Consider the following 12,986-nt stretch of genomic DNA (forward strand, 5'->3'; position numbering starts at 1 on the left):
TAAATGCGGAAGACAGATAGCCACAGCCCCGGCTGAAGGGGCGTCTGCTTGTCACGGACTTTCCATATATATATATATATATATATATATATATATATATATATATATATATGCGTGCTATTGAGCATTTACTGGAAGTGTGAGATCGGACTTAAAAATGAAACGGGTGCTACATACTTTTAGAATATAGATTGTTGTAAATGCAACATTAGATTTCAAGCATTCTACTAGTAATTAAAAATAAATAAATAAACACGCGTACATATTTACAGATACGTCTCTGCCACACCCTGCCGCGGTTTATAAAAATCTCTCTGCCCGTCAGAAGAGGCTGCAACAGGTCTACACGTATTTGGGGAATGCAAGATTTCTCTTCAAATCTCGGGATTACATGACCACGAAACCCTTGCATGGGATTTCTGAGGTGTGCTTTGTGAACCCCAGAGTGGTCTGCGGGTAACTCTGTACTCGGCACAGCTGGCTAGTTTGTACAGGACCGTGGCAACTCGCATGTTTAATGGGATTGGGGTCCGGTGCATATCTAGGGCTCAGAAACAGAGGGGCATAAGCGACATTTTTGTCAAAATGGTAGATTATATATCAAAGCTCTCGGTGAGATCTAGCTAGTGCCAAAAGGACCTAACTGGAATCAAAAACTACGTTGAATAAAGTGAAAAGGTAATAGAGACATAATTGCAAAAGTAAATTTAGTACCAGGAGAGCCAGCAGAGTTACCAGGTCCGCGGTTTTTGGGCTACTTCAAAAACACAGCCGCGGGAAATCTTAAGGAGTCGCGGGTTGATATTGTAATTAGATTGGTGGTATAGCTTTAAAAGATTGAAACTGTTTTCATGTTTGCAATATTGTTTGGGATACGGTGCCAGCGTTAGGGTTTCAATAAAGGGATCACGCTGTAATTCAGTTGCTGGTATGAATGTTGATTTGTCCCTTCAGGGCTTCCTTACACATGTTGTTGACAGTGACGTGTGGCTGAGCTGTACTGGGGCTTGTAGTTTTTATCAAATTTATACCAGGCATCTCTTCTTATGAAAGCTTTTAATTGCTTTTTTATGCAGAAGATTTTTTTTTAAATGATCAAATATGACTGTATATTTGAACATTTATATTTTAAAGATGCATATTGATTTGTTAATTGTTATTAAATTGAAGAAAAACAAGCCTGGGATAGAACTAGTGAAGAAAACCACAGTTTTCTCTGCAATGGGTTTTCATTTCAATGGGTTATGATTGGGGGAAAAAAATAAACTTTTAAGCAGAAATTCTGGTGCTATTTTTACTTTTTGAAGTTTCAAAATTCAAAAATATTTTAAACTCTTTCATTTTCTTCAAAATGATATTGACACTGTGCCTGTACTGATACACGGCAATTGAACGCAAACAATCAAAATGTTATTTTTGCTCTCCTGTAAAATGATAATCTTTTTATATAGCGCCTTTCATAGTGGACCACCATCACAAAGTGCTTTACAAAAGACTGGGGCGTGTGCGCTGTGCATTGGCTGCAGAGTCTCTTACAACAACATCTCACCCCAAAGACGCAGCACAAGGAGGTGAAGTGACTCGCTCAGGGTCCCACACAGTGAGCTGGGATTTGAACCGGGGACCTTGCAAAGCGCTTCAAACGCCACTTGTGTCATAGAGAAATTCACTTTCCAATCTGCACCTGTAAATTTCATAAGTACAGTTATGTAACATCGATGGCCAATCCAAATAGTTGCATTTCCAAATCCACCCCTCTTAGAACATAAGAAAGTTTACAAACGAGAGGAGGCCCATTCGGCCCCATCTTGCTGGTTTGGTTGTCAGTAGCTTATTGATCCCAGAATCTCATCAAGCAGCTTCTTGAAGGATCCCAGGGTGTCTGCTTCAACAGCATTACTGGGGAGTTTGTTCCAGACCCTCACGATTCTCTGTGTAAAAAAATGCCTCCTATTTTCTGTTCTGAATGCCCCTTTATCTAATCTCCAAATATATATAATAATAATAATAATAATAATAATAAATCCCTAGACAATTTTATTTATTACCTTAAAATAAATACTAGACACATAAAATAAATAAATAAATAAATAAATAAATGAGTGTTTTGTCATGGCAGTTGGTGATCAAAGAAATCATACAGTAAAATGAAAGAAAATAAAATCAATAACTAATAATGTCACAGCCATAACCTTGGAGTCGTAATGCATTGTGAGTGTTAGGGAATGCTGCGGTGTGGATTCGGCACGTCTCCAGACGCTGCGAGTGACGTCAGAAAGACCGCTGCTAGAATTCTGACTAAAAGCACAAAAAAGTGACCATGTTACCCCTGGTTTGGCCTCTTTAAACTGGCTCCCTGTGCAGTATAGAACTGATTTTAAGATTTTGCTGTTAACTTCCAAGGCTCTGAATAGATTAGCATCTAGTTATGTGCAGGAGTGTGACCCTGTACCTTCCAAACAGGATGCAGGGCTGCTGGTTATTCCTCGGGTCAACAGAAGCAACACAGGAGGAGGGAGGGCTTTTTCTTGTAAAGATCCTGAATTATGGGATGCTCTGCCTTCGTTTGTCAGGGAAGCTGGGACCGTTACAGTTTTCAAGTCAAGACTGAAAACGCCGCAAAAAGACTTTTATAAAATGGCTCTCTTATCTTAGTGGGTTTTAAGGTAACTTTAAAACAGCAGCTTTTGTATTGTGTGTACTGTTATTTAAATCTGTTATTGACTGTGGCAGTTGTATCTGTGACATACTATAGAAATGCATTGTGGTTTGTTCTTTTTTTCTGCTATGTACTGTACAGTGCTTTGTGATACTTTTGTATAAAAAGCGATATACAAATGCAATAAATAAACTCTAAAGCCATGAAATATCCATCAAGATATAAAATCTTCCCCCAGCAGACACATTTCTAGCACCCAGTGAGAAGGTGCCCAAAATACCCCCCCCCCCACCCCCCAAATATACAAAAGTGAGGGAACCTTAAAAGAAGGGGAGGTAAGGAGGGATGGAGGTAAGGAGTTAGGTAGGAGGGAGGGAGGGAAGGAGGTAGGTAGGAGGGAGATAAGGAGGTAGGAAAGCCGGTAGGGAGGTAAGAGGGAGGGAGGGAAGGAGGGATGGAGAGAGGTAAGGAGGTAGGATGGAGGGAGGTAAGGAGTAGGTAGGAGGGAGGGAGGGTTGGTTTAAACTGTGGGTTTGTTTGCGTTTTGAAAATCCAGTGAAGGCTCTGCCCAGCCTGGACAGTACGAAGCATGTCTCCGAGTGCTGTCACTCGATACAGATGTCATGGGTTAATTTACTGGCATTAGTTGATAATCGATAGATTGATCCGTGCACATTTGTAATAAAGGTAACGATCTTATAGCGGCTGGCCTGCATAGTAAAACCTTTAAAATAAAAATCTATAGAATCTAAAATGAATAAAAATAGCTCCATAAGAATTTGGTCTTTTTAAAAACATTTTTATTTTAGCAAATGTAACAAATTTTTACAGAACAACGTCAATCCATGAAAGTTTAATAGCAAAATATAATGCAGAAGAACTGAGAATGGATTTTGGTTCCTTTAACATTTTATTCAAAGAAAACATAACCAATATTACTGTAATAACACATGAAATAATAAATAAACAGCTCACATATGTTACAGAATCTATACATTGCTAGGTTAACACTCCTGTTCAGGGATCGCTCCACAAACGGAAAATCCCTTTTTTTAATTACATTCTTGAGGATTGAAAGGCACTTTGCTTCAAGTTGTGTCTTAAGAACATAAGAAAGTTTACAAACGAGAAGGGGCCATTCGGCCCATCTTGCTGGTTTGGTTGTCAGTAGCTTATTGATCCCAGAATCTCATCAAGCAGCTTCTTGAAGGATCCCAGGGTGTCGGCTTCAACAACATTACTGGGGAGTTGATTCCAGACCATCTCGATTCTCTGTGTAAAAAAGTGCCTCCTATTACGACAGCTCTGGGCAGCTTACAGGCATGCCCGCAGGCGCCCGGCCGGACCACAGGGGGAGCTGGTGCGCGGTGAGCCGAGGACACCCTAGCCCTCCCTCCCCCCGAGTGGTGCTCAACCAATTCTGCTCCACCCCTGGGAGCTCCTGTCGTCGGTCGGCAGTGGAATAGCCTGGAATAGAACCGGCGACGTGCAGGCAATCAGGCCCTGTTGGACTTCCAGCAGCAAACTGCGTGTTGTTTACAGCAACACAGTCCGACACAGAGACCGGCAACCACACAAAGAAGAGGAAGAACTGCTCCTAAAACCCACCAGTGGTGTCGTTGAGCCGGAACCACGACTACCTCAGTCAGGCCCGACCCGTTCAGTCTAGGAGTGGAAACAAAGCACTCATATTCTCCAGTATCTCCCTCCCTGACTCTCCTCAGCAGCAGTGAAGCGTTCCCGCGCTGCAGCTCAGAATCAAACAGGCTGGTCCTGCTCACATACTGAGGGAGCTGATGGGCAAGCTCGTCCCTGTTGTCATGGTAACTGTGAACAATTCTGTGTGTTTCCACTCGTCTCCAGGTCACATCTGTCTTCTCATCCCAGCCTCCAGCTGTGTGGTTGAAGGTGCAGCTCAGGATACAGTCCTGCCCCTCAGTACACTTCACTGAGCTCAGCACTGTCACATGAGCTGGTGCTGTTGTGGGTTCAGCCGGAACCACGACTACCTCAGTCAGGCCCGTCCCGTGCAGTCTAGGAGCGTAAACAGAGCACTTGTATTTTCCAGAGTCTTCCTCCCTGACTCTCCTCAGCAGCAGTGAAGCGTTCCCGCGCTGCAGCTCAGAATCAAGCAGGCTGGTCCTGCTCACATACTGAGGGAGCTGATGGGCAAGCTGGTCCCTGTTGTCATAGTAACTGTGAACGATGTCATGTGTTTCTGCTCTTCTCCAGGTCACACCTGTCTTCTCATCCCAGCCTCCACCTGTGTGGTTGAAGGTGCAGCTCAGGATACAGTCCTGCCCCTCAGTACACTTCACTGAGCTCGGGACTGTCACAAACTCACTGCCGCTGACCCTGCCAGCAGCCAGTATGAGGATTGCAAATACCCCGGTAACAGCAGCAGCAGCAGGGCCAGTGAAGCACACTCTCCTCCTTAACTGGATCCTGGACTCGGTCCTTCTCTTCAAATAGAGCCTGAACAGGAGAAGAGCAAACAGTTCAGAGAGAGAGAGAGAGAGAGAGAGAGAGAGACACACACACACAGTAGAAACTTGAAACAGAAGAGAAGAGGAGAAAGTGACGCATCTAACTGAGCGCAGAGAGCAGGACGAGAAGGGCACGCATTGAAGCAAAGAGAAAAGAAACCCTGGAGTACAATACTGGATCGGGGGTCTTACTGGTTCCAGGGCAGCTCAGGTGAATTCAGGGACGCTTCTTCTCCTGCAGAGTCCATCCTCTTTGCACGCTCCCTCTGAATCTCTGTACCGACAAACAAGAGAAATCTCAAATTCATACCGCCATACACACTGGAGCCACTCAATATTCAAAGACTCGTCTGTCTGTTTATCATTATTATTACACATCACAGCGCTCTTAGTTATAGACTATATACTCCAGGAAAGTTTCATGAAATTAAACCCACAAGGAAAGAGCCATTGTGAACGCCTACAGATTCACAACCAGAAAAACTACACTTCCCATGAGCCTCTCTTCAGTTTCCCTTCAGCTACAGGATGCACAGGGTCTCCCCCCATTTCTTCAGAAGGACGCAGAGCCTACAGTAAACATGCAGCTTTGAACCCTTGTGAATGAACTGCAGCACTGCTGATTATAAACTAACCTGCCTGCACACACACACGCCTAATCGCGATACTGATAAATCACGATTGCTGCTGAATGGGATACAACTCCGGGAGACTCTCTCCCTCTCTCTCTGCGTGTCGGGGCGCCTCACTTCTGTTCCCTGTTCCTTCCTGAAGAAGGAATAAAATCGAACCCCTTCGAGTATTTTGTTGGCAGCAATGCTAAAGAGCACCTGGGTTTGCTTCCAGTGTCGCTTCATCTCCCTTATTGTAAATCAGCTAAACGCTACGCCTGCACCGATTTTTATCAGCTTCAGAAAAGAGACTTGAGCGAGTCCGGATCTCAGTGAAGCGCACCGAGGGGCAGGGCTGTGTCTCACACACCGGAGTTTGCAGCGATTCCGCTCCGCTCATTTTTGCTGCACATTAAGCAGAGAGACACTGCAAACATGCGTGTGTATTTCACAAAGAAAAAAAAAAACCCAACCCAGGACCTGCTCTGATAAACTGGATCTTCAGTGAAAGCAGCTCGAACCGAACCGCCAGCAACCTCCTATTGGGTTAGCCAGGGAGCGGCACCAACGCCATTGGATAAACAGCAAAGCAGAAAAGGAAATACCGCAGCCGAAATGCGAATGAACAGAGTGACATGTGAAATGCAAGTGAGAAAAAGGAAAGGAATGAATGAATGAGTTATTTATGTATATTCACACTGGTTAACCGGCACTGTGCTCCCAGGCTCGGATATGAGAGCGCTGCCTGCATTACCAGGGATCCCCACAGAGGGCGCCTGTGATCCTGTTCCTCATGGATACAGAGTAACCTCACCCAGATCACGTGACAAGTCAATAACAAGACACGCCCCCCCGTCCCCGTTACGTCCCTAATGCCGAATTTTGACAGTTTCTTTCCTGCTGCCTCTTGAAAACCACAAACTAACCCTATTTTGTGTGGAGTGACAGACTCGTGTTTAATTATGTTGCTTTTGCCAAATACACGACATGTAATCTTAACCATTTCGACAAAACATATTTCGCTTTTATAAATAAATACACAGATTTTACAATCAAAGGGGGGAAATAAATTAATAAATACATACATTAATAAATATAACGAGACAAAGCATTGCCTTTGCAAATACTAAAACTGAGTATATGCGACACGTTTAAAAACAAATAAATAACATTAATTAATAGTGGGTATGCTGAACAGCTCGTATTTAGAAAACTCAAAAGCGAAAATTACAAAACGCATTTTACACAAAATGTAATCGAATCCGGCTCAACAAAACACAATTTGCTTTTCGTTTTTCATAAATAATGTATTTAAAACACGGATTTTTACAATCGGAGGGGGGGTTTACCGGTAGCATTTTCCAGCCTGCAAAAGAACAGCCCGCCGCAAGAATAAAGACAAGATAAAGACAGAAATAAATGAGTAAATAAAAACATATATTAATAAATAAATAAACAATAACGATACAAAGCATGTCCTTTGCAAACAATAAAACACAACTTTCAAACCCTTTACTTTGCATGCGTGTCACACAGCGGGCTCTCTGCAGGTCTCTCTCTGTCTGGTATGTATTCAAGTTTCAAACCACTCAGTCAATTTTAACCACAGTAATTGCGTCGCGATTTGCGATTTAAAACCACTCCTGTAATCAATCCTGCGGGCGGTTCCTCTATTGGTTGATGATCCAATGGCGTTGGTGCCGCTCCCTGGCTAACCCAATAGGAGGTTGCTGGCGGTTCGGTTCGAGCTGCTTTCACTGAAGATCCAGTTTATCAGAGCAGGTCCTGGGTTGGGTTTTTTTTTTTCTTTGTGAAATACACACGCATGTTTGCAGCGTCTCTCTGCTTAATGTGCAGCAAAAATGAGCGGAGCGGAATCGCTGCAAACTCCGGTGTGTGAGACACAGCCCTGCCCCTCGGTGCGCTTCACTGAGATCCGGACTCGCTCAAGTTTCTTTTCTGAAGCTGATAAAAATCGGTGCAGGCGTAGCGTTTAGCTGATTTACAATAAGGGAGATGAAGCGACACTGGAAGCAAACCCAGATGCACTTTAGCATTGCTGGCAACAAAATACTCGAAGGGGTTCGATTTTATTCCTCCTTCAGGAAGGAACAGGGAACAGAAGTGAGGCGCCCCGACACGCAGCCCACATGCTTGCATTTATGTTATGAGAGAGAGAGTTATTAAATATTGTGTTTAAAATAGATACAGGCTGTTAAATGTCCTCAGGCACGTTAAAGCGGACTATTTTTGTAAATGCAGATTGTGTTTGCAGTTAAAATGCAAGCGGAGTCTAACAGTGAGTTTGCATGGCCTGTGTTAACTTGCATGTCTGCTGCACTCTCTTATTTTTCTAGTGTCTAAACATCGGCAATTTTGAGGCGGGATAAACTTATCAGTATCGCGATTAGGCGTGTGTGTGTGCAGGCAGGTTAGTTTATAATCAGCAGTGCTGCAGTTCATTCACAAGGGTTCAAAGCTGCATGTTTGCTGTAGGCTCTGCGTCCTTCTGAAGAAATGGGGGGAGACCCTGTGCATCCTGTAGCTGAAGGGAAACTGAAGAGAGGCTCATGGGAAGTGTAGTTTTTCTGGTTGTGAATCTGTAGGCGTTCACAATTGCCCTTTCCTTCTGGGTTTAATTTCATGAAACTTTCCTGGAGTGTATAGTCTATAACTAAGAGCGCTGTGATGTGTAATAATAATGATAAACAGACAGACGAGTCTTTGAATATTGAGTGGCTCCAGTGTGTATCGTGGTATGAATTTGAGATTTCTCTTGTTTGTCGGTACAGAGATGCAGACGGAGCGTGCAAAGAGGATGGACTCTGCAGGAGAAGAAGCGTCCCTGAATTCACCTGAGCTGCCCTGGAACCAGTAAGACCCCCGATCCAGTATTGTACTCCAGGGTTTCTTTTCTCTTGGCTTCAATGCGTGCCCTTCTCGTCCTGCTCTCTGCGCTCAGTTTGATGCGTCACTTTCTCCTCTTCTCTTCTGTTTCAAGTTTCTAGTCGCTATTGAACTTGTTTCATTGGCACCGGATCACATCAGGCAGCCTGGGAGCAAACTGCCCCAGTGAGTGTCCGAGTCACAAATGTGCTGAACCCTTCGTGTGTGTTTATAACCCTGGTGCTCCCTGTGTGTCTCTCTCTCTCTCTCTCTCTCTCTCTCTCTCTCTCTCTCTCTCTCTCTCTCTCTCTGTGTTTCTGAACTGTTTGCTCTTCTCCTGTTCAGGCTCTATTTGAAGAGAAGGACCGAGTCCAGGATCCAGTTAAGGAGGAGAGTGTGCTTCACTGGCCCTGCTGCTGCTGCTGTTACCGGGGTATTGGCAATCCTCATACTGGCTGCTGGCAGGGTCAGCGGCAGTGAGTTTGTGACAGTCCCGAGCTCAGTGAAGTGTACTGAGGGGCAGGACTGTATCCTAAGCTGCACCTTCAACTACACAGCTGGAGACTGGGATGAGAGGACAGGTGTGACCTGGAGACGACTAGAAACAGGCCGGATCGTTCACAGTTACTATAACATGGACACTTGCTTAATAATCAGCAGCTTGCCCATCAGTTCCCTCAGTATGTGAGCAGGACCAGCCTGTTTGATTCTGAGCTGCAGCGCGGGAACGCTTCACTGCTGCTGAGGAGAGTCAGGGAGGAAGACGCTGGACAATACAGGTGCTCTGTTAACGCTCGTAGACTGTACGGGACGGGCCTGACTGAGGTAGTCGTGGTTCCGGCTGAACCCACAACAGCACCAGCTCATGTGACAGTCCCGGGCTCAGTGAAGTGTACTGAGGGGCAGGACTGTATCCTGAGCTGCACCTTCAACCACACAGCTGGGGGCTGGGATGAGAAGACAGGTGTGACCTGGAGACAAGTGGGAACACACAAAATTGTTCACAGTTACCATGACAACAGGGACGAGCTTGCCCATCAGCTCCCTCAGTATGTGAGCAGGACCAGCCTGTTTGATTCTGAGCTGCAGCGCGGGAACGCTTCACTGCTGCTGAGGAGAGTCAGGGAGGAAGATGCTGGAGAATATGAGTGCTCTGTTTCCACTCCTAGACTGCACGGGTCGGGCCTGACTGAGGTAGTCGTGGTTCCGGCTCAACGACACCACTGGTGGGTTTTAGGAGCAGTTCCTCTTCTTCTTTGTGTGGTTGCAGGTCTCTGTGTCGGACTGTGGTGCTGTAAACAACACTCAGTTTGCTGCTAGAAGTCCAACAAGGCCTCTAGTCCAGCAGAGACAGTGCTGTTGATGTTATTTAATTGGGACGTCCCTTTGTTTAATTGGGATGCAGTATTTTCAGATGATGAAGGGAGATCGCTTCTCAGACACTCAGAAAAATGAGTTTATTTTTATTTTAAGGTTTCTCTTTGTTTTTGTTTATTATTCAGTCAAGTGCGTGCCTGTTTATTACAAATGCAGTTATGAAAGACTTTACAATGACAAAACTGCCTCTGAATGTCTCTGCCCAAAATCTTCTGGAATGCCCCGTTGGTAACTGTATTAAACTATGGGATGTAGAGCATATTGAATGTTGATTTTCTATGGGCCAGTCCCAGTGGAAGGCTGCAGGGACTTTAAAATCCAGAATATGAAAGATATTCAGTCTTGCTTTGCAGAGATTCAGAAGCAATAGAGAAGATCCCACTGCTTATTGTCACTGAACTGTAGTGAAGCACAGAAAAGAGGAGGCACTTTTTTACACAGAGAATCGTGAGGGTCTGGAACTGTGGCAGAGCAAAGCTCTGCTCTTTAGAAATTGGCAGGGATGGGGTTAAATTCCCCTACCTGCCTGGGTTTATTGTGTTCAGGTGGCTGGGGTTGATTAGTTGATTAGGTTAATTAACGATCAATCAGCGCCCAGCCACCTGATATAAAAGGAGGCCTCTGCTTCTCATTTGGGAAGAGGGAGCTGAGGAAGCAAGTTGGTGTTTGTGGGTTTTTGTGGTTTTTGAATTCTAAGTCCAGTGAAGGCATTGCCCAGCCTGGAAACTTTATTTTTGTGAGTTTTGTTTTTGCTTTATTTGTGTTTGAGTATCTGTTATTTTGCCCTTGTGCACTTTATTTTTGTTTATTTATAATAAAATAGTTATTTTTTTGAACTGCAGTCTGTCTCTGGGCCTCTATCCACTCGCCAGCCTGCCACATTTGGTGTCAGAAGTGGGATAGCGCCACCTAGAGGCTCAGAGCAGTATTTATTTATTTATTTATTTATTTTTGAAAAAAAATGGGAAAGAAGAGCAGACAGTGGAAAAGGCAGGACAAGCAGCAGCTGAAGAAATGTAAGCTGCTGCAGCCACCGCTGGAGGACCCGGCCAGCCTCTTCCCCTGGTGTTCCTGGTGTGGGAAGGAGGACCATCGTTGGCGGTCCTGCCCAGATGTGCCACCGGCAAACTGGTGTGGCCGGTGTGAGGAGGACGGCCACAACTGGGCAGGATGCCCTACAACCAGGCCCAGGAAGAGGTGCAGTGTTCACCCCGGGCATCAGGGGCCACCCCACTACCTCCAGCACCACCACCTTCACCACCGTCCCAGGAGATCTGGGACTGGTTGATGCACCCTGAGGCAGACCTCGTCCACGATCTCCCCATAGTTATCAACACGCTGTGGCGTCGAGATGGGGAGAGGTGGGAACAGTGGGAGGAACAACACCACCCGGCGTCCTTCCCAGAGGTTGCCCTCATGGTGGTTAATTACCTGGCGGTAGACATGGGAGATGCCCCGGTCACTCCAATAAAGAGAGGGTGGAGCCGCCTTCCCGAGAGCCAGAGAGCTGGGTGAGGAGCTGCCGTCGCTCCCAGAGCCAGAGAGGGGTGAGGAGCCTCCCAGGAGCCCGTCGTCCCAGAGCCAGAGAGGGGTGAGGAGCTGCCGTCGTCCCCAGAGCCAGAGAGGGGTGAGGAGCTGCCGTCGCTCCCAGAGCCAGAGGGGGAGGAGCTGCCGTCGCTCCCAGAGCCAGAGAGGGGTGAGGAGCTGCCGTCGCTCCCAGAGCCAGAGAGGGGTGAGGAGCTGCCGTCGCTCCCAGAGCCAGAGAGGGGTGAGGAGCTGCCGTCGCTCCCAGAGCCAGAGAGGGAGGAGGATCTGCCGTCGCTCCCAGAGCCAGAGAGGGAGGAGGAGCTGCCGTCGCTCCCAGAGCCAGAGAGGGAGGAGGAGCCGCCGTCGTCGCTCCCAGAGCCAGAGAGGGGTGAGGAGCTGCCGTCGCTCCCAAGACCCCAGAGCCAGAGAGGGAGGAGGAGCTGCCGTCGCTCCCAGAGCCAGAGAGGGAGGAGGATCTGCCGTCGCTCCCAGAGCCAGAGAGGGAGGAGGATCTGCCGTCGCTCCCAGAGCCAGAGAGGGAGGAGGAGCCGCCGTCGCTCCCAGAGCCAGAGAGGGAGGAGGAGCCTGCCGTCGCTCCCAGAGCCAGAGAGGGAGGAGGAGCCGCCGTCGCTCCCAGAGCCAGAGAGGGAGGAGGAGCTGCCGTCGCTCCCAGAGCCAGAGAGGGAGGAGGAGCCTCCGTCGCTCCCAGAGCCAGAGAGGGAGGAGGATCTGCCGTCGCTCCCAGAGCCAGAGAGGGAGCCGGGCCGCCGTCGCCGCCTCCGCCACCAGAGGGAGCCGGGCCGCCGTCGCCGCCTCCGCCACCAGAGGGAGCCGGGCCGCCGTCGCCGCCTCCGCCACCAGAGGGAGCCGGGCCGCCGTCGCCGCCTCCGCCACCAGAGGGAGCCGGGCCGCCGCCGCCTCCGCCACCAGAGGGAGCCGGGCCGCCGTCGCCGTGCTACCTTGGAGATTCGGGGCCCCCTCAACCAAAGAAGGCTTGGGGGCTCCGACATCAACCCCGCCCACCACCACCCACCATAACAGCCCACCCAAGGGACATAATTGGACTCTTGGGGGGGGGGGGGGAGTTGGCCGATTGCGGCCGGTGTACGTTGTACATGGGGGGAGGTGTGTGGCAGAGCAAAGCTCTGCTCTTTAGAAATTGGCAGGGATGGGGTTAACTTCCCCTACCTGCCTGGGTTTATTATGTTCAGGTGGCTGGGGTTGATTAGTTGATTAGGTTGATTAACGATCAATCAGCGCCCAGCCACCTGACATAAAAGGAGGCCTCTGCTTCTCATTTGGGAGGAGGGAGCTGAGGAAGCAAGTTGGTGTTTTTTTGTGGTTTTTGAATTTTCTAAATCCAGTGAAGGCATTGCCCAGCCTGGAAACTTTATTTTTGTGAGTTTTGTTTTTGCTTTATTTGTGTTTGAGTATCTGTTA

General features: G+C 47.5%; 2 protein-coding genes across 2 annotated transcripts; one reads left to right on the top strand and one right to left on the bottom strand.

Moving 5' to 3' along the window:
- Positions 1–3,989: 3,989 nt before the first annotated feature.
- Positions 3,990–7,537, bottom strand: LOC121306757 (CD276 antigen homolog). Its single transcript, XM_041238665.1, has 3 exons — positions 7,273–7,537; positions 5,338–5,419; positions 3,990–5,134 (listed from the first exon to the last, which is right to left on the bottom strand). The coding sequence occupies exons 1-3, from the start codon at positions 7,277–7,279 to the stop codon at positions 4,156–4,158; spliced, it is 1,068 nt and encodes a 355-aa protein (XP_041094599.1). The 5' UTR covers positions 7,280–7,537; the 3' UTR covers positions 3,990–4,155.
- An 81-nt stretch (positions 7,538–7,618) lies between these two features.
- Positions 7,619–10,213, top strand: LOC121306791 (CD276 antigen homolog). Its single transcript, XM_041238718.1, has 4 exons — positions 7,619–7,706; positions 8,549–8,630; positions 8,988–9,108; positions 9,300–10,213. The coding sequence occupies exons 1-4, from the start codon at positions 7,619–7,621 to the stop codon at positions 9,960–9,962; spliced, it is 954 nt and encodes a 317-aa protein (XP_041094652.1). The 3' UTR covers positions 9,963–10,213.
- The last annotated feature ends 2,773 nt before the right edge of the window (positions 10,214–12,986 follow it).

The sequence above is a fragment of the Polyodon spathula genome, chromosome 50, assembly GCF_017654505.1.
Source record: "Polyodon spathula isolate WHYD16114869_AA chromosome 50, ASM1765450v1, whole genome shotgun sequence".
Classification (NCBI taxonomy): Eukaryota; Metazoa; Chordata; class Actinopteri; order Acipenseriformes; family Polyodontidae; genus Polyodon; species Polyodon spathula.